A 26,796-nucleotide genomic window follows, 5' to 3' on the forward strand; every position below is an offset into this window, starting at 1 on the left:
CCCAGGGCCTATTGAAAGAGGATGGGACACGGTGCGGAGCTCAGGGATGTGACGCATGCGCAGTGTAACTAGAGTGCAGATCAGATTTGACTGCGCATGTGTTTAACCCTGATGATATGACGCGTGACGTCTCCTCTTTTCAGCCTCCTTGGTTGAAAGCAGAAACCAAACAGCTGATTTATGTAAATGTCACTATACCCCTCCCACCCTGCTCCCACCACGCCTTACAATTGGACGTTTACTTTTAGAAAGATTAAAATGGCCATAAATGGTCATATTTGAGCTCCACTGATTGGTTGAAAGACGTGTCAATCATGAATATCGCTCCGGTGTAGTCCAGTGCTCTTTGTCTGGTTGGAGTGGCTTGGCTTGGCTCGCTTGCAGCACAACTAGAGTACAGAACGGCTCCAACTCCACATGAAGGATATTGAACTGTTTATACATCACTGAGATTCCTCTCGTAGACCTTTCACACGTGCTGATTCCTGTCATGATTGTGTAGAAGCAGCAGAGAGCTCAGGTTGAACATGTTGTGTCTCGGTTCTGAGTAACTGGTTGTGTCCCTTAGTAACGTACTGGTACTGTTACTGTTAGGTGGAATAGTATTGAGGAGCTCTTCTGTTGTTCTCCGTCTGGCTGGACCAGCTGCTAGCAGGTTAGATGCACATTTCATCCACAAAAGTAGAAGAACATTCCAGCCCAGCTTTAGGTCCTGCTACTAGCGGGACAAAGCCGGTCCGTCCACCCTGGACCTCATCAGACCTCTGTTAATCTGGGACAGGAAGGACGCGGCCAGCCTGGAACACATCAAACCATGCTGGTACTGGGACAAACAGGACCTGGCCCACAGTCCGTCCCAGTCCGAGGGACTGGACCCGGCCACTGAGGCTCGGTACCGCAGAGAGGGGGCTCGCTTCATCTTTGATGTGGGCACACGGCTCGGGCTGTATCCTTTTAGTGGGACACATGGCTAGTTAACCTACTGGGAACCATAGCGAGATGACAGATACGGTTACTGGCTGGTTGAGTCCTGACCATCAGCTGGTAACAGAGCCTCCACTGTTGTCTCACTAATGAGCTGGTGTGTGAAACATCCAGCTCCTCTTGGTCCATGTGACTAGGTTGTGTTCTACTACAGGCTGTAGGCTACATTGTGCACATGTCACCTTCAATGCAGAAGAAACAAATAAACTTACAGAGTAAACTAATGTATAATTTGGCAAAATATGAATAATGAATATGAATATGTATTAAAGTTCTACTGCAGCTTGTGATCATCAGCAGTAATCCACTCAGACCACTATCATGTCCAGCAAGACCGAGTGGTGCTGCTTACAGGGTGTAATAAAATTGGCTGTATGGGAGTTCTATGCACTGTGAAGGAAGCAGTTCTTCTTGAGACTGATTGATGTGCTGTAATGAACTGTTTAAATTGTCGAAATACCTGTCAGTCTTCTTAACCTCTATGACTGCAGGCACTATGACACACTGGCTACTGGAATTGTTTACTTCCATCGCTTCTACATGTTCCACTCCTTCAAGCAGTTTCCCAGATATGTAAGTATGGAATTCTTTCTGGAGTTCTTTGTACTACCATATGGTGGGTGTATGATGAAACTCAATCTCTCCACTATGATATACTGTATGGCAACACTAGAGGGTTTCTCAATGCCATTAGTGCACTTTGGAGCTGTTTTGCACCATAAGACATACTGTAGCCTACATTTAAACTGGAGCTTTTGTTGTTTTCTGAGAATTAATTATAGAGGAAATACAGGACTGCAATAATGAACTGCTGCACTGTGTTTTGGAAGCACTGGACACAACCCTGGTTAGACGAGATCACTTCGGCTGACTCCTCTAATCTTTTTCATATTATTTAAATCTTCCATAGCATCATCTATACATTTCTCAACCAGTGCAGTGGCAACAGAAGCTTCTGTACATTTTGAAGGAATACATTTAGTTTCTAACCTGGTTCATGTACCTGTAGGTGACAGGAGGATGCTGCCTTTTCCTAGCAGGCAAAGTGGAGGAAACCCCAAAGAAGTGCAAAGATATCATCAAGACAGCTCGCAGTCTGCTCAACGACATCCAGTTTGCACAATTTGGAGATGATCCCAAATTGAGACTCACTGTGCATTCCAATACCCATACTACCATATGCCAGAGAAAGATTTAGTATGTCCCAATACATAGTATATCAAATGAAGTATGCCAAAAATACCAGGATGTCCTACTACATCCGATGGCATTTTGCAGTATGCAAGCCTGCATGACTGTCTGGACATTGTGACCCACAATCCTCTGTGAAGCGGATATATAAGCAAGAGGGTAAAAGTTCAAGGCACAATGTTATGTATGTGTTATGAAGTAGAATGCCCAGTTGTATGCATACTGCATACAATACAACAATACATATTTTGTAAGCTTTTTTTTTTTTTTTATTTTGCAGCTGCAGTATGTACTAAAAGTAAATAGAAAAAGTATGCGATTTTGGAATGTAGCCAGAGACTCAAAAAAGTCAAGAGAATAATGCAGAAATGATTTTAATCAGCAGCCTTTAGTTTTCTCTTTTCTGGGCGCTTCACCCCAGAGGTACACAGTGTTTCTGACTGTAAGTGAAATTCTGCAAACCTTAAATTTGTACATGCATCTTCAAAAACAGCACATGTTGTCAAGAGTGCCTTAAAGTCACTGTCCATGGTGCTGGAAAAACTTCCATTGGAGCAATTGGGTAATTTAATTGGCTGTACAAGCCAGATTATATGTGAAAATTATCAAATATTTTTAAAATATTTAGCAGAAATTACGTTAACAAAACAATAGAATTATTGTACATGCATGAATTATATAAAAAAAATACACTTAAACACAAAACAAGCCCATTTGGAGCACATGACCAAGTTACTTAAAGCAAGGATTGGTAATGTTGAGAAACTAGCAGAAGTACGCTAGATTTTAAAAGTTATCAAAGCGAAAAACCCCAGCCCAGTGTTGACAACTCTTGTCCAGTGGACGTAGCTAGCAGCATTAGCTCCAACAGTCCCTCTATCTAGAGAGAAAGACACCAAGTCATCAACACTGACAGTCCGTCCCTTCAGGCCTCACTCCAACGCCACTCCCCCAACATTATCATTATGAATATATACAACATGGCTGCTGTTAGTACTCACAGCTGTCAAGCTAGCAGCTTGTGGAAGACTCTGGCGACGTGATGAGTGCACGGGCAGAGTGCGCACGGGCAGGCAGGAGAATGATTGGACGGGCTTATTATTTACAGTCCTGCAGCAGCCACAGATACTGGATTCTTTTCTTTTCTTTGTCAGAGCATTTGAGTTATTGGTTGCTTTTGGGATGTAAAGAGAAATTCAACAAATATAACAAATGTTTTTGAAGAACACTACCAACCCTAGCTTTAAGATGTCCTTTACACAGAAATATGTTCTTGCCTGTGGTTTCCCTTCTCTTGTTCTCTTGTTTATTTAGCTTGGATAGGATCATATATGTGTTTACAGTTTGTGATAATGTATTTTATTATTTTTTTTTTTTTTTTTTTTTTATATACTTTCTTTTTTACCCCTTTTATCAAGGTTGTTTTCGTATATGCAATTTACAGTTCGTAATTACAATAGTTTATAAACCAATTTTTAAGTAGTTGAGCGCTTAGAGACAAACACAATAAGTACACTAGAGAAAACAACTTCAGCATTCAAAATTGAAATAAAAAAAAAAAATAGAATAAAATAAAAATAAAAAATGTAATAATAATAATACAAAGAGAAAAATAATACATTAAATAAATAAGTTAATTGAAAACAAAAAGGGGGGGGGGGGGGGGGGGGGGTGCAGAGATATAGCAATATCATTTACATGGGCACACACATGCGTCCGCCTTCACATCAGGTCACCTCCAGGCATGTGTACAGTATATGTGCATGCGTGTTAACCCATGTAGCTATATTTTTCCTTCTGTTAGACTCCATTTCTTCTCAAAAAACATCCTTATTCTGTGAGTTCCCTTTTCCATAACTTTTACTTCTTGAATTAAACTTTTCCATTTTATAAAATCAGGGGGTTTGTTTTTTTTCCACCCTTTTGTTATTTGCTTCAGTGCTGTGATTCTGAGTTTTCTAAATAAGTAACGTGCTCTTACATTGTTTTTGAAAATGTCTTCTATAAACTTAAAAACTTCTGACCAAAACAAATTCTATTGACTGCATGTGTAGAAAATGTGTGAATGATTTACGTTACTTTCACCCCAGTTTCTCCAGCACTGAGAGCTTGGTCTTCTTTTATATTTGGAAGTTATTTCAGGTGTCAAGAAATATGTCATATTTATTTTCCAAGTGAATTCTCTCCAGAACAAGGAACTGGTTGTGTTATGTATTTCACTCGACATCTGTTTCCATTCTTCATCAGTTATTTGTGTTCCAAACTCCTTTTCCCATTTTATGTTAAAGACCATGTCTGTTGCATTTGGTTCAAATTCTGGATCTCCAGCTATTTCCTTCAAATAAAACATTTCATTTTCTGTTATATTCATTACCTTAACAATCCTCCTCCATGTTTTTACTGTGTTTGAAATGCAATAGTTATTTATTCCACTATTTTTTCCTTTACTCCTACCAAATATTACTGCATCTAATGATTGAACTGAGCTCTTTTCTATAATTTTCCATTTAGTTTTTTCTGTTTCACTCATTCATGTCATTAAGTGCTTTATCTGGGCTGCCTAGAAATATATACAGTATTTAGATCTGGCAGTGCCAACCCCCTATTGGATTTTAATTGCTTTAAGTTTTTCAATTTTACTCTTGTTTTTTTGTCTTCCAATATAGATTTTCTAAGGGTGTTGGCCCATTCCTTAAAATATTTTGGTTCTATATAAGTAGGTACATTTTGGAAGTGTGGTCATTTTAATTAATATTTTCAAGGATGGATACATTTAATATTTTCCATCTATTCAACTCTTCTCTAACTTGATCTATTAATCTTGAGTAGTTTATTGAGAACAGGTCCTCCACATTTCTGGGAATTCTTATCCCTAGATATTTTAATTTACTGCATTCCCACTTAAAATTATATTTTCTCTTAAGCTCTTTATTAATTTGCTCTCTCGATTGACATTGCTTCTGTTTTATTAATATTTTATTTTGTATCCAGATATAAGCTACATTTTCCAATTTCTTCTATTAATACTGATAGAGATTTTTGAATGTTTGTTAGGTAAACTATCACATCATCAGTGTTAATTTATGTTCATTTTCTCCCATTTTTATTCCAGTTATTGATTTATTTATTCTTATACTTTCAGCTAAAGGTTCCATACATAGTGCAAATATTTGTGGTGATAGAGGATCACCTTGTCTTGTACCTCTCCTAAGACTGAATACTTCAGATAATGTCCCATTGACTGACTCTTGCATTTAGTTGATTGTACATTATTTGTAAAATTTTTATAAACTTGTGATCAAATCCAAAAGCTTCACATGTATCAAATATAAATTGCCATGACAGTCGATCGAAAGCTTTTTCAGCATCTAGGGTTAACAGTCATAGTTGCTCTCTGGACCTTAATAATATTTATAATAATAATAACTTGGATTTATATAGCGCCTTTCAAGAAACCCAAGGACACTTAACATAGACATAAATAGACACAACAAACGGAACATAGCAGTAGCTAGAGGCCATAGGCCTTGTTGAAGAGGTGGGTTTTAAGAAGTCTTTTGAAGCTGTCCAGAGATGGGGCGTTGCGGAGCTCTATGGGGAGAGAGTTCCAGAGGGTGGGGGGGCTGTCACACTGAAAGCTCTGTCCCCAAAAGTTGGTAGGTTTGTGTGGGGGATGGAGAGCTGACCCGGGCCTGAGGATCTCAGGTACCAGGACTGTGTGTATGGGTGGAGGAGGTCAGATAAGTACTGAGGAGCCAGGGCATTGAGGGATTTGTAGGTGAGGAGGAGGATTTTGTAGGTGATGCGGGACTTGACTGGGAGCCAGTGGAGGTGGATGAGGGTGGGGGTGATGTGCTGCCAGGGCTTCGTAAGGGTCAGAACCCTGGCAGCTGAGTTTTGCACATACTGGAGCCTGTCCAGGGCTTCGCTAGGAACCCCGGACAGAACTCCATTGCAGTAGTCCAAATGGGAGGTGACGAAGGCGTGGTGAGGGTTTCTGCCACGGAGTCAGAGAGTGATTGCCGGTGTCGAGGGATGTTTTTTAGGTGGAAGAAAGCAGATTTGGTGATGGACTTGATGTGAGACTGGAATGAAAGAGTTGGGTCCAGGATGACACCCAGGTTGCGGACTTCCGAGGATGGGGAGAAAGAACAGCTGTCGACGTCCAGATGTAGATCTCCAACCTTATCGAGTGATCTAGTAGATTCAGGGTTCGTCGGACATTATCTGAAAGTAATCTATTCTGAATAAAACCTGTCTGATCTGAATTTAATAGAAGAGGAGTTATTTTGGATAACCTATTGGCTACGATTGATGTAAACTATTTTTGGTCCACATTTAATAGAGATAGGTCTGTATGAACTACATTCAGTAAAGTCCTTCCCTTCTTTTGGTATTACAGTGATAATAGAGGAGTTCCATGTGGGAGGCCATACTCCAAAATCCAGTTGAATAAATTATACAAAATTGGCATGAGATCTTCTTTTAATGTTATATAAAATTAATTTTTATATCCATCACTTCTCGGGCTTTTATCCCGCTTACTTTTCTGAATCGCTGATAGAATGTCTTGAGGAGTTATTGTTTGAGTCAGTTGTGAGTTTTGATCCTCATTCACCTGGGGTAAGTTCAATGAGGTCAGATATAGTTTACTTTCATTATTATTACTTTCTATTTCCTTTTATACATTTTGATAATATTTAATAAAAAAAACTTTCTGCTATTTTTGATTTTTCAATGTGGTAACTAGAGTATTCCTCTTGTATTCTAGAAATCATGACTCGTTCCTTTTGCTTTTTTAACCTTAACGCCAGAAGCTTTAAAGCTTTTTGGCTATTATCATAATATTTTTGTCTCGTGAAGGCGAGAGCTTTTTCTATTTCATCTGTTAACGATATATTTAATTTATATTTTCATCACCTGTATTCTCATGTTTCCTTGTAGCCTCCCTACTTCCATTTTGATTGCATTTCTTTCCTTTTGTGAGTTTTTCTTTTTCCAGGTTGAAATGATATTATCTCTCCACGCATCATTGCTTTTGCTGCTTCCCATAGTACAACCGCTGTCACTTCTCCATTGTCATTGTTCTGAAGGTAGCTTTTTGTAACTTGTTGAACTTTATCCCTGAATCCCTTATCTTCAAGCAGGGAGTTATTTAATCGCCATAATGTTTTCCCTCTTTCTATTTCCAATCCCATTGTTAGTATTATTGGAGCATGATCCTCCAAAGTTATTGCATCAATTTCACATTTCCTTACTCTTGTAAGTTTGTTTTAAATATGAAAAAACAATTAAGTTGTGAATATATTTGATGTGCTTCAGAGTAATATGTATATCTTTTTTCTGGTGTATTTTATAATGTAAGGATAATTCATGGGCTGTAGTACTGAGCCAGAGGTCCAGGATGTAGCCATAATGTCCATTTCCGGCTTGTAAGCCCCTCTCTCTTCCAGTGTTACCAGTGTTTGGAAAAAAAGGGAAAGCGCAAGGGTTAAAATGTTTTTTTAAACTCTTAATTCATGCCGCATCCTTCTTACCTATACACTGTTTGCAGAAAGCTAGTTGAAACAGGGTTCTCAGCGCATCTTCCAGCAGTATGCAGCTGAATCAGGTGCTTCTCAGTTTGAGAACAAACTTCTAAGGGAACGAAAGAGACTGGAGGACACAAATTAGTTTGCAAACAAGCAGTCTGTTCGCACAATCAAAGGGTGCAAATCAATCAGTGTGCTCCAGTCCCTTTCTTTCCCTTGGACATTTACAGAAAGCATTAGTAGTCATGATGAAAGCATAAAACGTTAAATTAACAAAAACCTTGGTTAGCATTTACTCCTTAAGCTAATAGACTTCCTGAGACACCTTTAATGCTCATCAATCTACAAATGTTTTTAAAAGTGTCTTTAGGTCAACGCTTTGTGGAAACTCCCCACCCCTCAAATGTAAGAAGATGTGTGTTTTATGATCATCTTACCTTTGCAGTGAAATGGGGCCCTGTGTTGGCAATGACTGCATTTAGTGAAAATATGCATTTCCTGCTGCCACGTTACAGACAGCCTCTTCTTCTACCTTCAGAATTTTGACAGACGAGCTGCGGACTGTAACTTTATCTATTTAAGGAGTGCTGGGTATTTCTTATAAAAAAAGTCTGTCACTGTTTGCTCAAAGAAAACCCCTTTTCCTAACAGGAGGAGGTCATGGTGTTGGAGCGCATCCTGCTGCAGACCATCAAGTTTGACCTGCAGGTGGAGCATCCCTACCAGTTCCTGCTGCGCTATGCCAAGCAACTCAAAGGTACCTCTGTTTCTCTTTGTCTGCTTTTGGGGCATTTGACAAAAATCCAGTATAAACAAATATATTGGGAAAAATATGGAGAACATAAATTTGCATGTGACCTTGACTGTAGTGTGTCAGGATTAATTAGTTTGACTAAATCTGTGTCAAGATTGAAACAATATTCCCCTCAAATACAATTACAAAAACATTTTCAGAATGAATTAGATTAGATTCAACTTTATTGCCATTGCACAGAGTACCATGTACCATGGGTGGGGAGAGTTGCTGTCACCGAGGTGCAGAGCAAGGTGACAGCTGAGGGGATGAAGCTGATGGTACCAGAATGGAGAGTCCTGTTGCGCCTCCCAGAGGGGAGGAGGGAAAACAGTCTGTTGCCGGGGTGAGAGGTGTCCATGACGATGCTTGCGGCAGGAAGTGCAGAGCTAGTGATGCGTTGGGCAGTAATCATCACCCTCTGCAGTGCTTTCCGGTCAGAGACAGAGCAGTTGCCGTTCCATACTGAGATGCAGTTGATGAGGATGCTCTATGGTGCAGCGGTAGAAATTTACCAGAATCTGGGGAGACAGATGGACGGTCTTCTGTCTCCTCAATAAGAAGAGACACTGGTGAGCCTTCTTGACTTGGGTCGAAGTGCTGAGGGTCCATGAGAGCTCCTTGGAGATGTGGATACTCAGAAACTTAAAGCTGGTGACACGCTCAACCTCCTTCTGTTGACACAAATGGGTGTGTGTGTGTGCCACCTTTGGTCTTTCTGAAGTCTACGATGAGATCATTGGTCTCCTTGGTGCTGAGGGCCAGGTTGTTGTCAGCGCACTATGCTGCCAGGCGTTGGACCTCCTCCTTGTAGGCCGACTCACCGTTGTTGTTGATGAGGTCAACCACCGTTGTGTCGTCTGCAAACTTGATAATGGTGTTGGAACTAGGGATGATACCACTTTTTTCAGACCGAGTACAAGTACAAGTACTTACATTTGGGTACTCGCCGATACCGAGTACCGATACCAGTACTTCTCTGTGCCAAAAGACCCTGGTTAACAGCCAGCTGGAGGGTGTGAGCGACACACGGCAGGCTGGGGAGTCCCGCATACGAGGCGGTGTGCCGCGACTGGCTCTAGGTTGGCATGGAAAGGCTCGGGGCGAAGGTGGCTCGGGCTCCCCGCCCGGACCTCGCCACACCGTGACGGGGCTCCCTGCTCCCCCGTGCCGCGGCCCACGTAAAAGACGCAAGGGGTCTGTGGCGATGTCTGCAACCCACCCGACCCATCTTGAAACAAGGACCAAGGAGTCTAACATATGCGCGAGTCAGAGGGTGCAAGCAAAACCCCGTAGAGCAATGAAAGTGAGGGCCGGCGCGCGCCGGCTGAGGTTGGATCCCTGCCCAGTGGGGTCAGGCGCACCACTGGCCCGTCTCGCCCACACCGTCGGGGACGTGGAGCTTGAGGACCCGAAAGGTGGTGACGAGAGTTTAACATCGCGCTGCTGTAAAGTGGTATCGGTGCCGTTGTATCGGAGCCGTTTTGCGAGTACGAGTACGAGTACCAGTACATGAGCACAGTATCGGACCCGATACCTGATACTGGTATCGGTGCATTCCTAGTTGGAACCATGAGCAGGCATGTAGTTGTAGGTGAAGAGGGAGTAGAGGACTCAGAATGTAGCCCTGTGGGACGCCGGTGTTCAGGGTGAGGGTCAGTGGGGGGTGGTTGTCTAACCTAACAGACTGGGATCTGTTGGTTAGGAAGTTCAGTATCCAGTTTCAGAGGGAGGGAAGAAGCTGACAGACACACTATTACTGTTTTTCAGGTGACAAGAATAAAGTGCAGAAGCTGGTCCAGATGGCCTGGACCTTTGTGAATGATAGGTGAGTTCAGAAACCAGTATTTGTGACTGAAACAGGAATTTTAAGGTTGATCAAGGTAATAATATTTTGTGCCAATATTCAGTGTATTTCATTTCACCTTTTTTGTGTTTTGAAAAGGTGGTTTTTATTGTTTCCCATAGAATTGTATTCTTGTCATGGTGAAACAGCCTCAACATTTAGAACATATTTGATCAAGTCTTAGAAAGGATTATAGGACAGTAAACTCTAGTTCTAGTACTGGCTCTGAAGGGCAGGCTAATCTAAAAAGAATCATTTCAAACTCTGTTTGACTGCAAGATGTTAGCAGATTGACAGATCTGCACTAGGGTAATAATAATAATAGTATCCATTTTGGTCCTCCCAAGCCTTTGCACCATGGTGGCCTTGCAGTGGGAGCCACAGATCATAGCTGTGGCTGTCATGTATCTGGCTGGACGTCTCTGTAAGTTTGACATCCAGGACTGGACTTCCAAGCAATCGTCCCGGCGCTGGTGGGAGCAGTTTGTCCATGATGTGCCTGTGGAGGTGCTGGAAGGTAATGAGAATACTGTCACAGTATTCATAGTATATTTTAGTACAATGTTTTCTAATCTTTCTATTCTCCTGTTTCCTTTGCTTCTCCTTCCCTACTCTCCTCCGTCACAAGATATCTGCCACCAGATCCTGGACTTGTATTCTCAGGCCAAGCAGCCGATACCTGATGGAGGGATAGGGACTGATGAAAACCCCCCACCACCTTCCATCCTGCCCCCCACCGCTGCCCCAACGCCTGCCAAGAAGGCCTCTCCTCAGACCAGCCCCAGACCACCCAGACTAGGCCAGGTGAGTGGGTGTTTGTTCCATCTAATTTTCTGCCTTAAATTATGCTCTTTCTGACTCTGACTGATATCGGTTGTCTTGTTTTTTAGCCCTCTCCCAAAGATGACAGCAAGTCCAATAGTAAGTAAAAATCCTGCCTAACTAGTAGACACCAAACACACAACTCACAGAGTTTAAGCTCATTCATCCATACACTGTCATTTTACATTGTTTTTCTTTATCTTGTCTTTTTGTTTTCCAGAGCTCACAAATCTAGAACCTCCTCCACCTCCTCCTCCTCCACCCCCTCCTCCTCCAGTCTCCATAAACCCAGGTCAGTGTCTTCTGCCCTTAACGCTATTAAAAACAGCATCAGTTGTTTGAAAAAACAAAACTGGAATCAAATAAATAAACAGATGAAATGACTGAATAGTTGACTACAGTAATAACATTTTTCGCCCATATTCTTTATATTTACTTTTCACCTTTTTCATGGTTCAAAAGGTGGTCATTTGTATTCTTGCCACAGTGAAGAAGAGTACTTCACATACGCAGTACAATTAAGAAAATACTTATCCCTACGTCTTCTTCAGTTTGACAGTGACATTCTACCCGATTCTCACTCATTTCTACACTACTCTACTAAAACATCTGTTAAACCAAGTAGGACATTTAAATCAGCATGTCTGCAGGTGCTGAAAGAAATCTTAATGTAACAATGTTTCAAAATATATAAACATATGTGGTCTTGAATAAATGCATCCTTTAAAGCAGGTATAATCAATATTTGTATATTAAAAATGTATAAAATAATGTGACAATATGAAAGGTGTCTCTGGTAGTGATGAACGTACATAGAAATATCAGCTGAATCTGCAGCTCCTCCCGGGGTTATGATGCTTTATATTGAGCATCAGCTCATTGTTTAGCTGTTTAGGTTCACTCTCACCGCTCTCATAGCGTTGTTTTCAGCCGCTGAAGGCAGCTGTTTTAAGAGAAAAAGCTAAAAAATGTTTTGCCATCATTATGAAAAAATTCCATAATAACCTTTCAGCATATTGTTCAAATATATAATTCAAATGTGAAAACTAGACTGCTATGCTGTGTGTGTGAGATAGACTAGCAGGTCATTTAAAGTCTGTCTTGTATTTTAAGATGTAAACTAACAGACAGATTGATGTGTGATCAACAAGCACCGTTTGTGTTCCAGCTCAGTAGCCTCTCTGGACTTTTTTCACTGCATTTTTCTCTTCTCCCACAGACTATAAACCCCCTTCCTCCTACCCACCAGCCCCAGATCTCCCATCTAAACCCCCCCTGCCACCTTTACCCCACTGCCCACCTCCACCACCTCCTCCACCACCTCCTCCACCCATGGACCTCCCCACCTCCAGCTCCCTGGTCTCCAGCGAAGGCTACCAGAAGCTCCAGTCCATGATGAAGACAGAGGCCTCTTGTTATACCACTGTACCCCAGGCCTGTGCTCCATTGCTGGGCTACCACCACTACCCCCCAGGCACCACATCCTACCACACTCCACCACTCTCAGCCTATAGCTACCTGCTTGCACCTCCTCCCTCAGTCATGGGGATGGCGCCTAGTTTGAGCAGTGGGTTCCCACCACCATCAACTGTTGGACACAATCAGCTACCCCCTCCGCTGCCAGCTAGGATGCCTCCAGTCAGCGGTCTGAGTCGGGGTACATGGATGAGATGAGTACCACAAAGCAAAGACAGCAAAAGGTTCAGAAAAGTTCAGATGTTTAAATGATTTTAAATTGTTCAAATTGTCATAAAATCACGACCGTAAGCAACTTTAATGATCTGAACATTTTCACCTTTTAAGACAAAGGAAAACACTTCATTGTTCTCAGTTCTTCAAAAAAGTCTTCATTACACAATGATGTGGAGCTGATAACGATAGGAAAGAGAATGCAACTCATTTGTGCCAACATCTGTTTTTGTTCCAATTCTGAGAATGTGTACTTTTACATAAATCTGAAAAGTTCACGTAGGATTTACTTGAACTGGCAGTGTTAACAGACGCATTGAGGATTGTAAAATGAATGTCTTCCTTTAGCACTCTTCTTTTTTGCAAAACACATTATGTCATATTTGAATGCAAACCGTATTCATCTTCTACTCGGATAACCAAAACTCAGTTATTGCCTCGTCCTATTTAAATATTGATTGGAAGACATGTTTTGTGTTTAATAGCACATAAGTTTCCTACTGTTATATTTTTATTAGCATAGTAAAGAGAACACAGTTACTGTAAAAGGCAGTTTTTTTTTTCATCAGTTTATCATTGTCCAGCCCATTGTTTTTGTCTGAAAAATATCTTTTATTTAAGGACAACCATTTCAGTTCAGTTCACGCAGAAATATGTTTCCCTTGTCCACTTCTATTGAACTGCTATATAATGGCATTTTCTGAATTTCATTCTTTTTATGTGTAAAGAAAACCGTTTCAGAAACTTAAAATAGGTTGGTGCCAAATAAAATCTGTTTATATGTACAGTATGTATACCGGTAAGCATGTAATGTTGTGAATACATAAGCGCACCCTTTCAAAAATGCTTTCAATGTTTACTCTTTTTTTACGATAAAATGTAATAAACCAGTCAGACTACAAGTGTGTAGCTAATAGTACATTATTTTAAATAATTTCCCTGTTACTTTTTTAAAAAATGTAATGGTATTACAATAGTCTCTTAAATTCACTTATAAATCTATAACAATTTATATAAGGTATAAATGTTTCTGTTTTACATAGAGCGGAACAGTTCATTTGGATGAGCTCATCTTTATGTTCCAAATGTCATCTTTTGAATGATTTTTAACTGTGTGGTATTTAAAGGTGCGATGTCTAAGATCCGAACAGAATTTTAGTTTAAAACATACAGCAAATGAACCAACATTATCACCAGAATGTGAAGGTTTACAGTGTTGACATTATGTCAGAGACGTCTATGTATTGTGTTGCAGAGATATCTACTGAAATGAGCATGCTAACCAGCTAGCCCCGGCTGTCCTGTCCTGTAATACCACTTCTTCCTTGTGAGTCACTGTAGCGTCCAGTCTGTCCTCAGTCCAACATGAGAAGATGAAGAAGTAGAGCCTCCCCAAGGGCTGTCAATCACGTTGAAGGTAAAGGATCTGTATGCGTTTTGTTGGTTTATTTATTGGATTAAATCCAAAGTGGCAGAAATGAGAAAACGGCTCATGTTTCCGGGCGGGTGGCAGCTCTGGGAGATGGACCTTCAGTTAGCGGCTGTAGCAACTCAAATTCAGCCAGCGCAAACCCTAGCGCCGGGAGTCCCAGCGGGCTGGTGGAGTGTTGGGTCTAACCTGTGTAACGGCAGCAATAGAAAGTTTGCTGAACTAGCGGGGGAGTTAGGGCAGTCCCCGGGATCAGACAGCTTTTTACCTCAACACCACTGTCCTTGACCTGTGGTGTCCCCCAGGGGTCAATTTTATGGCCTTTATTAATCAAATTTGATATGCTCCCATTTAGACAAATCATTAATGATAATACGATTTTTTATCATAGCTATGCTGATGACACCAACATTTACACAGCCCTCTCACCTAAGACTGAACCCAGTGTTTAACGACATACTGTACATTTATAAAATGTAATACCTCCTCTTTCTGTGGGGTTTGTTTGGGAGAACATGCCCCAGACCCCAAACCTGTTCATCACCGTTCCATACACTATTGTTTCACCAGCTTTTTTCCCTTAGCCATATTTGGAGATGTTTTTCAGCGCCTCTAAGTGGGTTTTAAGTAAAATCTCTGCACACCCCATCCTGTTGTTTGACAACACTCACAGAGTAGTAGCACAGGCTAGTGAATTAACATTGTATGTAGATATTATAGAATATAAGCAGTGAAAACAAAAGGTAAGTTGTGAATAAGGCAAGTATGTCCTACTGGAACTACTTAATACCATGATTGATTGTCGGTTATGCATTATCACAGACACTATAGCCCACATTCCCCCGTGCGACTTGCAAGTGACATGAAAAACATTCCTTCTCTACCTGTGGTGATGGAGTCAGGCATACCTATGAGCAACATGTATCAGGTGTTTTGGATGGTTTCTCATCCAGAGGGATTTCTATCATCACAGTCATACTGTACAACCTCGTAAACTTCTCTTTCCCTATTTGGCGGGGAATGAGTAACGACCAAGCCGTATGCTAGCTCCTTCACTTGGTTGGTGTTTTAACAACGTTTTGGTTATGAGTTATTGATCCAGGAAGTTTGAATCTGTCAATATCTTTCACACTTTACCGAAGTACATCATCTAGGGGGGCTCCGTACATCAGCAATGCGTGGACTGTCAGGAATGATTGGAGGAAGTGCTCTATGAAGTAACTCGTTCCCTCGAGTTAGGTAACTCGTTCCCCTTGAGTTACAGTATGTATCTCGTTCAGGGCTAACAGGGCAGAAATGTGCTGCCTTGATCATCTGTGCCGTCCTGTCTGCTGCAACACATGTCTTAGCTCTGTATTTAGACAGACATTTGATGTAATCTATTTAGTCTACAGGTACACCCCAGTCTATGTCCCTTCCTGCTTTGGATCAGAAGTCATCCAGTCCACAGGTTATGTTCATGTGCTATCGCTGCTGTATGCTGTATTATGATTACATCATGTTGTTGGCTGAACTGTGCTATGGTTCCATGGTGTAATGGTTAGCACTCTGGACTTTGAATCCAGTGATCCGAGTTCAAAATCTCGGTGGAACCTAAATTGGTGAATCGAGCATTGGTGAAAACTAAGGCTCGGACGCACCAAACTAGCATCGAAGAACTAGTGGCAATGAAGCCAGACTGTCACGTTGCATCATGTCGCCTTTGTCTTGACTGACAAGTTGCATTTGAACACACCGCAAAGACCACAGCCAACGGCCAGTTAGTACGTACGTTCTGATACTGCGTGAGAGGAAATAACTCTCCACACCAGCAGGGGGCGGTAGTCTGTATTCGTCATTCAGAAAGGGAAACCGAAAGACCGAAGACTGTGGATACAAGCCGTTGTTATGATACACACTTGTACACACTTTACCGAAGTACATCATGAAGGGGGGCTCTGTACATCAGCAATGCGTGGACTGTCAGGAATGATTGGAAGAAGTGCTCTGTGAAGTAACTCGTTCCCTCGAGTTATGTAGCTCGTTCCCTCGAGTTATGTAGCTCGTTCCCTCGAGTTAGGTAACTCGTTCCCCTTGAGTTACAGTATGTATCTCGTTCCCTCGAGATACCTAACTCGAAGGAACGGGTTATTTTCTCCTAGGGGGTTTAGGGGGGCTCGGTACAAAAGCCCTGTTCAGACCAGGCATTAACATGCATCCTGAGAGATCTGAACACAAGTGGACAGCCGAAAAGATTTGTTTGAAAGCTTCTAGGCAGGTAAAGTTTGTTTTCTAGCAGAGGTCTGTAGGGGTCACAATGCTAACAGGGCAGAAATGTGCTGCCTTGATCATCTGTGCCGTCCTGTCTGCTGCAACACATGTCTTAGCTCTGTATTTAGACAGACATTTGATGTAATCTATTTAGTCTACACTTACACCCCAATCTATGTCCCTTCCTGCTTTGGATCGGAAGTCATCCAGTCCAGGGTAAAATTATGTGGTCAACATAAGCAGCAACAGTCAGGATGGCCGAGCGGTCTAAAGCCCGGGCCACACAGCGCGCATCATGCTCGCGTGACGGCAACGTCGCGTGTTGTTTTTTATTTCGGCGTCCATGTTAACAGGTTAGAGTGGACACACTGCCCGCATGAGACGCACGTCAGACGGGCGTCAGACGCACGTCTGACGTGCGTCTATTTTATAGAATAGAAGGCTCGCCTATTTTTCACGCTTGCCGCTTACCTCTCGGCTGCGTCTCCCAGCAGCAACAGACAGTGAAGGTGATCTATTGACAGTATATGAGCAAGATTACTACAGTTTCCATGTCTAGACATCTGTAGAATATGTCACTGACCATCAATATTTTACACTTCCTATCTAGATTTCAAAATAAAAGTCCTCTAGCGTTTTTAGTGCACAGAATCATTCATTCATTAACACAATGCTTTTATTCTGAAATACTCTAAATAAAGCAGTTGTCTGCTTGCAGGTTTCCATCAAGTTAATATAGTACAGGCTTTTAATTATGTAAACACTGTAGTAGTCATAGCAGAAACCCTACATATGCTATACATATAATAGACTCGGTTAATAGGTTATAAGAACATCAGGTGATAGTTGGCAGTATTTTTCCGATGCGCTCTCTCTCTCGCTCTCTCTCGCTCTCTCTCTCTCTCTCTCTCTCTCTCTCTCTCTCTCTCTCTCTCTCAACAAACACCACGTAACTTTATTGTTCTTTCTTTTAGAGGTGTTATTTAATTTTTTTAAAGATATTTAATAATAATTTTCGTTTTCTAAAGGTTAACAAATAACGAAACTGTTTATTTTGCTTTGTTTTATAATAATAATAAAAAAAACACTTTACTTATATTTATCATTCTGAAATACTTCAGGTGTTTTTCTCCATCAAGGCGCAGTTCAGCAACAAGGTGGTGAAAAGCTCCAAGTTGCCTGAGATGTCGGAACATCAGCATTTATAATGTAAATTGCTGTCCCGCCCCAGATGTAAATTAAGTCGTTTTCGATAAAAGCCGCAACCTGGAATGCTGTAGAACAGGAACCCGAAACCCCCTGGAAATGTTGTTTAAAACTGTGCCAGTCAAAGTGAAGAGGGATTGCTGTAGGCTCTCTCTTACTACTAATGTATTTATTTATTTTTTTGTATTAATATATAGCCCACAGAAATCCCTCTTCACTGTCAATGAAGAGGGATTTATATATATATATATATATATATATATATATATAGCCCATAGAAATCCCTCCTCATTGTATATATATAAATCCCTCTTCACTGACAGAAAAGAGGGATTTATATGGGCTATATATTAATATTTATGTATGAATTTATTTGCTTGTTTTTAATAATATTTACAAATTACCACACAGTTCTTACCCTTTTTTGTCTTAAATAAATATAAATCACATTTATTATGAAGTTAAATGGCCATTAAAAGGCAAACTCTATGTAGAAAGAAAGGGCTGTCAGCAACAGCAAAAACACAGCTGACAGGTAGCTCCGGGACGCTCCCGAGACGTGGGTAACTCGCGTCTAGTGTGAACACCCTAGGTGGGCATGACGCGGCCACGACGTGACGCTGCCGTCACGCGAGCATGATGCGCGCTGTGTGGCCCCGGCGTAAGGCGCTGCGTTCAGGTCGCAGTCTCCTCTGGAGGCGTGGGTTCGAATCCCACTTCTGACAGTTGGTATTTTTCACTAATATGATATTGGGGAAACTTTGACAAGCAAACTATATGTCCGTCTCTACAGTCACAACATGAGACGTTGACTACAAAGCAGGATTTGCGCTTAGCGACCTTATTTAAGGGATAATCCTGGGTTTTTCTGTCCTACAAAGGTGGTTCACTTCTTACAGGGGTGGATCGCCATGGTGACTGATGCTGAACACCCAACCTGCTCTGGAGCAGGTTATGTTCCAGATAAGAGATCAACTCGTATAAAAGCACCTCCTACTGACCAATCAGAGCTCGGTGAGCATATCGTATGATAATATTACACACATATGAAGAAGTCATAATCCAGGCTAAAAACAACTCAGTTTAAACTGACAGATGCAGGAAGGACAGCTGGCTGTGTGCTGTGGATGTTTACCGCTTTGAATCATGTTTTTATATTTATTTTTTTACTTGCTCTCAAATCAGTTTCACACCGCCGGAGACGGGGACGCAGCTGAGAGAAGGTTGAAATAGTCATACACACCACATCTTTGTCAAAGGGCATAATGAAATATAATCTATTCATCCAAACTATTCTGAAAGCTATTTATTTATCACTGCCCCATCTAGACGAATATATCTGACGAGTATTCTGTTAAATTAATAAGTCTGTTAAAGCTGCAGTGCGTAGAATTGGAGCAAATATCATTAAAAAAAGTTATTTTTATAAAACGGTCATTATATCCTGACAGTAGTGCATGAGACAGGTAATCTGAAAAAAATCATGTTCCTCTGTGTCCTCCGGAAATTTAATTTGTGAATGTAGCATTAGCTAGGTTCATGTGCTGCATGTGTGTGGTCACTTGGTCATTATGTTTTCCATTTTGTTACTTGTATTGTCATGTGCTATCGCTGCTGTATGCTGTATTATGGTGACATCATGTTGTTGGCTGAACTGTGCTATGGTTCCATGGTGTAATGGTTAGCACTCTGGACTTTGAATCCAGTGATCCGAGTTCAAATCTCAGTGGAACTTAAATTTAAGCCACTCATGCATTGATGAAAACTAAGACCCGGACACACCAAACTGACATCAAAGAACTAGACGCAATGAAGGCCGACATGTTGCCTTTGTCTCAGCCTACAAGTTGCATTTGAACACACCGCTGACGGCCAGTTAGCGCGACCATTCTGATACTGCTTGAGAGGAAATAACTCTCCGCACCAGCAGGGGCGGTAGTCTGTATTCGTCATTCAGAAAGGGAAACCGGAAGACTGTGGATATACAAGCCATTGTCATGATACGTACATTAGGGATACACCGATACAAGTATCGGGTTCGATACTGTGCTCATGTACTCGCAAAATGGCTCTGATACAACTTTACGGCAGCATAAAGCATAACACCATCTTTCGGCTTCATGTGGCATGACGCCCCCTGGTGGCAGCAGACTGCTACATCCTTCAGATCCAACCTGTTCCTCCACTGGCCAAACTAGTCAATCCAGCTGGAACAGATGGATTGGTAAAGGAGGGTACGGACTCTGCAGGTATGGAGGGTGCACATATTAATCTCCTCAGTGAGGAGAAGAGAGGCTCAGCAAAACAACATGGAATAGTTGAAGAATAGAAAGAACAGAGGTCACTAAAAAGAGCAATTTTACTGCCTGAAAAAATACATTAATGAAAAGTAGAAAGGATATTCAGCATGTTTATCAGGATGAGGAACTTTCTAAGGACATTTTTGGCAATACAGTGGAATTTTGATTAACTCTCTTGTGTCGGGTGTCCAGTCTCTTCAACCTCAAACTGGAGGAACCACTAATGAAGAATCAAGCATCAGCTCAGGTAGATGTGACTCACTTAACATGCTTCAATCAGTAAATAAAGATTTAGATTATTACCTGTAATAACACACCCCTGTTTTAGCATTAGATATACTGAATGGTATCCCATATATAATCTGTTCTGTTCTTTTAGGCTGAACTTGAACACACTGATGTTGTTTTTCTGCGGGGCATTCACACTGAGCAAGAATGGTTTCATGAGACACTGCTGCATTTTTTTCCTCTTCAGATTTAGCTGTGAGTCTCCATTCTGAGACCTCAAATATTAATATATATATATATAATACCCAATATTTTAGTTAATACTTTTGTTACCCTTGAAGTAACAAATGTCACAAGGCCCATAAATCCACAGGAAGCAATCTGCAAATGCACAAATATCATTCCGCGTGTACAAATGGATGCATAAATGTGTATATATCACTTTACATGTAAACCTTAAAATACATATTTACAGAGTAAGTTATGCGTATTTGCAAATCGCCCTGTATTTTTGTGGATGTGACTTTACACAACACAAATACAAAAATACATGTTTGTGGATAGTGAAATATTTGGAGATTATTGTACACATTTGTGGATTGTCTTCTGTGGATTACAACTAATAAAGTCCAATAAAACCTTCCATTCCGCCACGCGCTCTTGACGTTCCCTGTGTGGACAAAACGTTACAGCATGCAGAAGCAGCGTTCAGTTTTTATGCACCAAATATCTGGAACAAGCTCCCAGAAAACTGCAGGACCTCTCCAACTCTTACAGCCCGGAGACACCAGGAACGTCAGCAGGCGTCAGTGTTAACAAGTTAGAGCAGCCACACTGCCCGCGTGAGACGCGCGTCTCAGCTGTGTAGCGAATAGATGTCTCGCCTATTTTTGACCCGTGCTGCGCGCGTCTCACAGCAACAACAGACAGTGAAAATGATCTACTGACTGTATATTGACATCACACCAGCAAGATTACTACAGTTTCAATGTCTATCTGTAGAATATGTTACGGAGATGATAAATAAAAGCCCTCAAGCGTTTTTTCTATGGACAGAATTCCTTCATTTGTTTACACAAGGCTTTTATTCTGAAATGAGCAGTCAGTGCTGTGGAACATGCAGTGGCTTGGAGAGCCCCATGAATTGATAAAGTATGGGGTTTAAATCAACACTTCCTGCTTTCATTTCAAAATAAAAGCCCTCAAGCGTTTTTTTCTATGGACAGAATTCCTTCATTTGTTAACACAAGGCTTATATTCTGAAATATGTGCCGTACAGTGTTCTAGAACATGAATGAATATAGTACGGAGTTTTAATTGTGAATTATTACTATTATTTACAAATTACCACATGTTCCCTAACCTCTATCTAAAATAAATATATATTATATTTATAATGAAATTAAATAGCCATTAAAAGGCAAACTCTATGTAGAAAGAAAGGGCTGACAGCAGCAGCAGAAACACAGCAGACACGCAGCTGAAATGCAGCTGGTGTGAACGCCCGACGCGTGTATCATGCAGCCACCACGCCACGAAGCCGCCACGCGCTCCTGACGTTCCTGGTGTGTCCGGGCTGTTAGTTCTTTTAAATCAAAGCTTAAAACTTTCTTGTTTGCTGCTGCCTTTTATTAAACCAGATAATGATCTTATACTGCACTATAACTTTTACTCTTGTGTGTTTTAGATTCTATCCTAGCTTTAATTTTTAGCCTGTTCTTATTTTCTAATCTTTAACTTTTTAATGTTTTTTATGACTGTTTTAATTATGTCTTAATGTTCTTTTGCACTGTGTGTCAATGTTCTTGAATGTTTGTGTAAAGCACTTTGAATTGCCCTGTTGCTGAAATGTGCTATACAAATAAAGCTGCCTTGCCTTGCCTTGCCTTACAGCTGATAATGCCAGCGGTCGCGGAAGCATAGCACCCACCCTCCGGTTATTTCTGTCAGCACTTTCACTGTTGTTTGCACTGTTTAGCGTTGTTAGCACCGTTAGCTGCAAGCTGCAGCTCGCTGTCGCCATGTTGAGAGCTGCTGGAGGCAATAGAAATTCTCCCAATCCCCTGTTTAGCACCTTTAATGAAAATGACTAAAAAGAGAATGATAGCCATGAAGCATTTTAATATTGAAAAGAAATCAAATCAACTTTCAGGAGCCATATGTCATTCTAATGGATCAGTAACAGAAGAAACTATGTGACTTCATGAGATATGAGGTTCTAGAAGCTTGATGACACGGTGCCTGTAAACTCCTGTAGCTGGAAAGCTAACCACTAGCATGCAAGCCAGAGCTGGGAACAGTCAGTCACAGTAGCTCTCCAAGCTTCTTTCTGTTTGCTCTGTAGGCTACTGGGCCATTTAGTCCCCCTTGGTATTTAGTTCTTAGGGATTCTACATCATTCATTCAATAACTGAAGGGGTATGAAAGCTCTTTGAGCTAGCTCAATTGCTAATAGGACAATATGTTCACACAGTTGTATACCTTCAATTACAGCCTGGCATCACCAAATGGTGTAGGCCTATGAATAACATGCCAATTTCTTAAGTCATTTCACGTGTTATCACTATGAAAATATGCGCTCAGAGCAAGTGCTCCAGAAAGTCAGGTGACGTAGTATAAAGAGCAAGAAAGTCCGCGTAGGGGGGAGGTTAGGGTGGATGGATGGTTCAAACAAACACATGACTTTCATCCAGGAGGTCGCTGTTTGTGTCCCGTGAGAAACCAAAAATCAATGATGACTTATTTACATCGACTACTTAACTTGCTTCTGTAACTTAATTTACGCAACGTACTTATTTTAACTCAAACCATGATCCTTTGCTAAACATAACAAAGTAGATTTGTTTGAATTAACAGTGTTAACCACGTGTTTAAAACTGTTACCGTGCATTTACATTCACTGCTTAATAATAACTTTATTTAGCCTATATTCCACCTTTTAAAACAGTGACAGACAAAGCAAGCAAAATCAAGATACAGGGCAATATGACAACAGAAAGCCAAACTGTGAGGCCAAACAAAAGCAAGACAGATAAAACAGTACAATAGATAAAAACAATTAATAAATAAGAAAAAAAGCAATAAAACAATAAAAATACAATAACAGGAAAACATCACATAAAGCAAGTCTATAAAATGAGTTTTAAGAAGTGATTTAAAAGAAATGACTGATTCCGCGAGCCGTATATCCTCAGGCAGGTCGTTCCAAAGCAGTGGGGCCCTGATAAAAAAAAGCCCGGTCACCTTTAGATCCAAGCCTCGACTTTGAAACAGCTACATGGGATCAGAAAAAAATAATAATAATTAAAATCAATTCTCAAACGAACAGGGAGCCAATGGAGAGAAGCCAGGATTGGGGTGATGTGATGTCATCTGTTAAAACCAGTGAGAAGCCTAACTGCTGCATTCCAACACAGTCCCACGGCAGTTTGTGAAATAGTCATGAAATTTAATCTATCTGATTCGCGTACATAGATTTTTTTTGGGTGACGCTCAGCATGACTTTCAATGACATATTTTTTGTACTTTTTCCTATGAATATCCAGCAACACGTGAAGCATGTGTCAATTTCCGCTGCAGTCTTTTCAAAATAAAACTACGTGGTTAGGTTTAGGAATAGATCGACTCGGTTAGGCTTAGGCAACAAAACTACTTAGTTAGGTTTAGGAAAAGATAGTGATTTGGCTTAAGATAACTCCGGAAGTGCTGTAACTTAAAGGGACTGTTTGTAAGAATCAGAAATGTCTTGTTAACAGCTACACCTGTGGCCGTTAAGTCAACGAAAGTCAGCGTCCTGTTGCTTGCGCTTGTGCTCGCTCTACATAGACATCAAGGAGCATCACTCAACACAGTGAGGAGACACACGTCAGCTAAAAGCACAATATCACTCTATAGTTCAGCTGCTTGGCAGTAATGTTAGCTGACCAGACGAAGGTCTCTCCATGAATCAATGCTGATCCTAGTGTTGGCTTTTCCTGCCTCAGCCTCCCGACCGCGGCCGGAGGGAACAGGGGAGACACTGGAGTTTTGGTCGGAGACGATAACGTTTCTCTCTGCGGAGCCCCGTCACTTCACAAGACACGGGAAACCTCTGTTGGTCTGGAGGAGCTGCAGCAGTTATTTCTGCACAAACGTCCACTGTACATTCACTAGATATTCTCAGAGCTACTAACTCTTCTGCAGTGTGGAGTGTGCACGCATGCATGCGAGAATGAGCGCGGTGTGTGAGTGAAGGCAGGCAGAGGAGCAGAGTACAGCAGAAACTCCGGTCCTTGAGACCAAAGCTACGGTCTCCTCCGCGTCCTCCGACTGCGGCCAACACTGTTTAACAGACGGGCTTCACAAGATACAACCAAGAGGTTTTGGTGCTTCACTGGAGTTTTTGTTGGAGTCCGAGTCTGAACAGCGTAGACACACGCAAGCGCGCATGGGACACCGACCCGCAATGACTTGTACGTGTTAGAAGTTACAAACAGTCCCTTTAAATACGGAAGTTACATGACAAATGAATCAACTTTGACTTCTGGTTTCACACGTAACATGAACACTGGTCTTATGGGCAAAAGTCCTGTGTTTTTTTACTCAAAAAATGTGTGCCTACAGTAGGTACACAAATCAGTACATTCAATTTCGTGAGTAGGGCTGTGCATTCAGAACTAGTTTGAGGCGAGAGAGTGATTTTTGGTTGATGCCAGAAAGGAGGGAGTTACAGTAGTCAAATCTTAAAGGTCACCTATTATGCAAAATGCACTTTTCCATGTCTTTTAAACATCAATATCTGTCCCCAGTGTGTCTACAGGCCACCATAGTATCATAAAAGACCATCCTCTCTCTTTTTCTCCTCCTCCGTTTGTCCGGAAATGGGTGCAGAAAAAAAATTCGCTTTTTTCCTTGTATTCTGACGTCATTAGAGAATGCAAGCCACGTGAGGGTTTCCTGGTCGAACCAGAGAGAACCTTCAGTAGCTGACCCCGGCCCACAGCGCGTCACTGTCTCTCCTCCTCAACCTAACTTGAGCAAAGTAGCTCCTACAGTTAGTCTGCAAGAACCAGCAGAACAGGCTTCATGTACTCCCATCATCTAAATATAACATGTTCTTTCACAAAGGCTTTATGTAATTACACTGTTTAAACAGATGATATTTATATATTATATATATTTGATGTCATGCATGTAGCAGAGTACAGGTAGTAAATAGTGACTTGTAAGCAACACAACACATTTCTGTTTCACAGTCAAACTTTATTTGAGTAGACAGATGACAATATTAATTATTCACAGCATTTGTAATCATCTCACCTGTTAGTTATGTTAACATGGTACAGGAGAAAGTCTTCAGCTCTGGTAAACTATGGTAAGCTAAGCTCCGGTGGTCTGTAGTCATGGTAACACAGAGACAGCTACTACTGTAAATAATATACCATTACTCTGATCTTCCATACATTTATCTTTTAGCAGAAATAATGAATTGACTACTGTTTCACATCTTCTATTTTCCACCCTGATGGTCGCTGTGTTTACACACCGTGTCATAGCGGTAGCATGTAGCTAACCCGTTAGCATGTAGCTACATGCTAACGGGTTAGCTACATGCTACCGGGTTAGCTTTGTATCTCCATGTAAACAGAGCCATCTGCTCTCAGCTGTCTGCTCTCCTCTGGGATGATTCTGTCGGTCATTTCTCACAGATGGATCTGTAAAGACAGACGTAAAACAGAGTGTATGTTTACGGTTTACAGAGTTGATGCATGAGGTAAACACTGAGCTAACTAACAGAGATATAAATAGCATTATTTACCTGAGAGAAACCATCAGGAAAACCTGGAATCTGGACCGCAGATGTTCATCATGTGTCGCCGATTTCTGATCAGATTCCTCCGGTAACGTGCGCTGGGTGAAGTTTCTGGTTTATAAACTTTAAAGTGGTTTTAGAGAGAGAGAGAGAGAGAGAGAGCCTCTCCGGGAGGGAGGGGGAGGGTGACGCTGTGTTGTTGAGGACGTTTGATTGACAGAAAACGCTGACCAATCAGAGCAGAGTGGGAGGAGACAGAGGCTACAGACACAGAAATCAGCACTTTTGGAAATGGGCTGAAACAGAGGTTATAGAGACATGCTGGAATGCATGATCTGATTGTTTTTTTGAAAAAAAAACTTCAGAGACATGGTTTGGAGGTGTCTGAGACCTATAATAACTAGTTTAAATGGAGTATAATATGTGACCTTTAAGATGAAAGCGTGACTTACTTTTTCCGGATCAACTTCACTTACGTACACAACTTAATTTATGTAACAAACATACTTATTTTAACCCAAACCATGATCTTTTCCTAAACCTACCAAGAATCTTGGTTTGAATTCACAGCGTTAACCACGGGTTTAAAATTGCGACCATGTGACAACTTCATGTAAAGTCTTCTATACTTTTATTTAAATTAATATTGTCCTAATAAAACTGTGGTATTGCAACCATGCATCAATGAACAGTCAATAGCAATAATTATACTTGAGTGTAAATATAGACAGTAGTT

The 26,796-nt window shown here is 41.2% G+C and overlaps 1 protein-coding gene, 1 long non-coding RNA gene and 2 other non-coding genes across 4 annotated transcripts; 3 read left to right on the plus strand and 1 right to left on the minus strand.

Moving 5' to 3' along the window:
- The first annotated feature begins 44 nt into the window (after positions 1-44).
- Positions 45-12,970, plus strand: LOC141783046 (cyclin-K-like). The gene is made up of 11 exons (XM_074659968.1): positions 45-655; positions 782-946; positions 1,476-1,557; positions 1,994-2,123; positions 8,356-8,463; positions 10,270-10,327; positions 10,693-10,862; positions 10,974-11,149; positions 11,236-11,266; positions 11,388-11,459; positions 12,387-12,970. Exons 3-11 carry the CDS (start codon positions 1,525-1,527, stop codon positions 12,839-12,841), a joined length of 1,233 nt encoding a protein of 410 aa, XP_074516069.1. The 5' UTR covers positions 45-655; positions 782-946; positions 1,476-1,524; the 3' UTR covers positions 12,842-12,970.
- Positions 12,971-15,807: 2,837 nt separating this feature from the next.
- Positions 15,808-15,880, plus strand: trnaq-uug (transfer RNA glutamine (anticodon UUG)). The gene has a single exon. It is a non-coding gene; the product is annotated as a tRNA-Gln (tRNA).
- A 3,524-nt stretch (positions 15,881-19,404) lies between these two features.
- On the plus strand, positions 19,405-19,476 carry trnaq-uug (transfer RNA glutamine (anticodon UUG)). The gene has a single exon. It is a non-coding gene; the product is annotated as a tRNA-Gln (tRNA).
- Positions 19,477-25,315: 5,839 nt separating this feature from the next.
- On the minus strand, positions 25,316-26,196 carry LOC141751998 (uncharacterized). Its single transcript, XR_012590159.1, has 3 exons — positions 26,067-26,196; positions 25,894-25,962; positions 25,316-25,854 (listed from the first exon to the last, which is right to left on the minus strand). It is a non-coding gene; the product is annotated as an uncharacterized LOC141751998 (long non-coding RNA).
- Between the last annotated feature and the right edge of the window lie 600 nt (positions 26,197-26,796).

This window comes from Sebastes fasciatus, chromosome 15, assembly GCF_043250625.1.
Source record: "Sebastes fasciatus isolate fSebFas1 chromosome 15, fSebFas1.pri, whole genome shotgun sequence".
NCBI lineage: Eukaryota > Metazoa > Chordata > Actinopteri > Perciformes > Sebastidae > Sebastes > Sebastes fasciatus.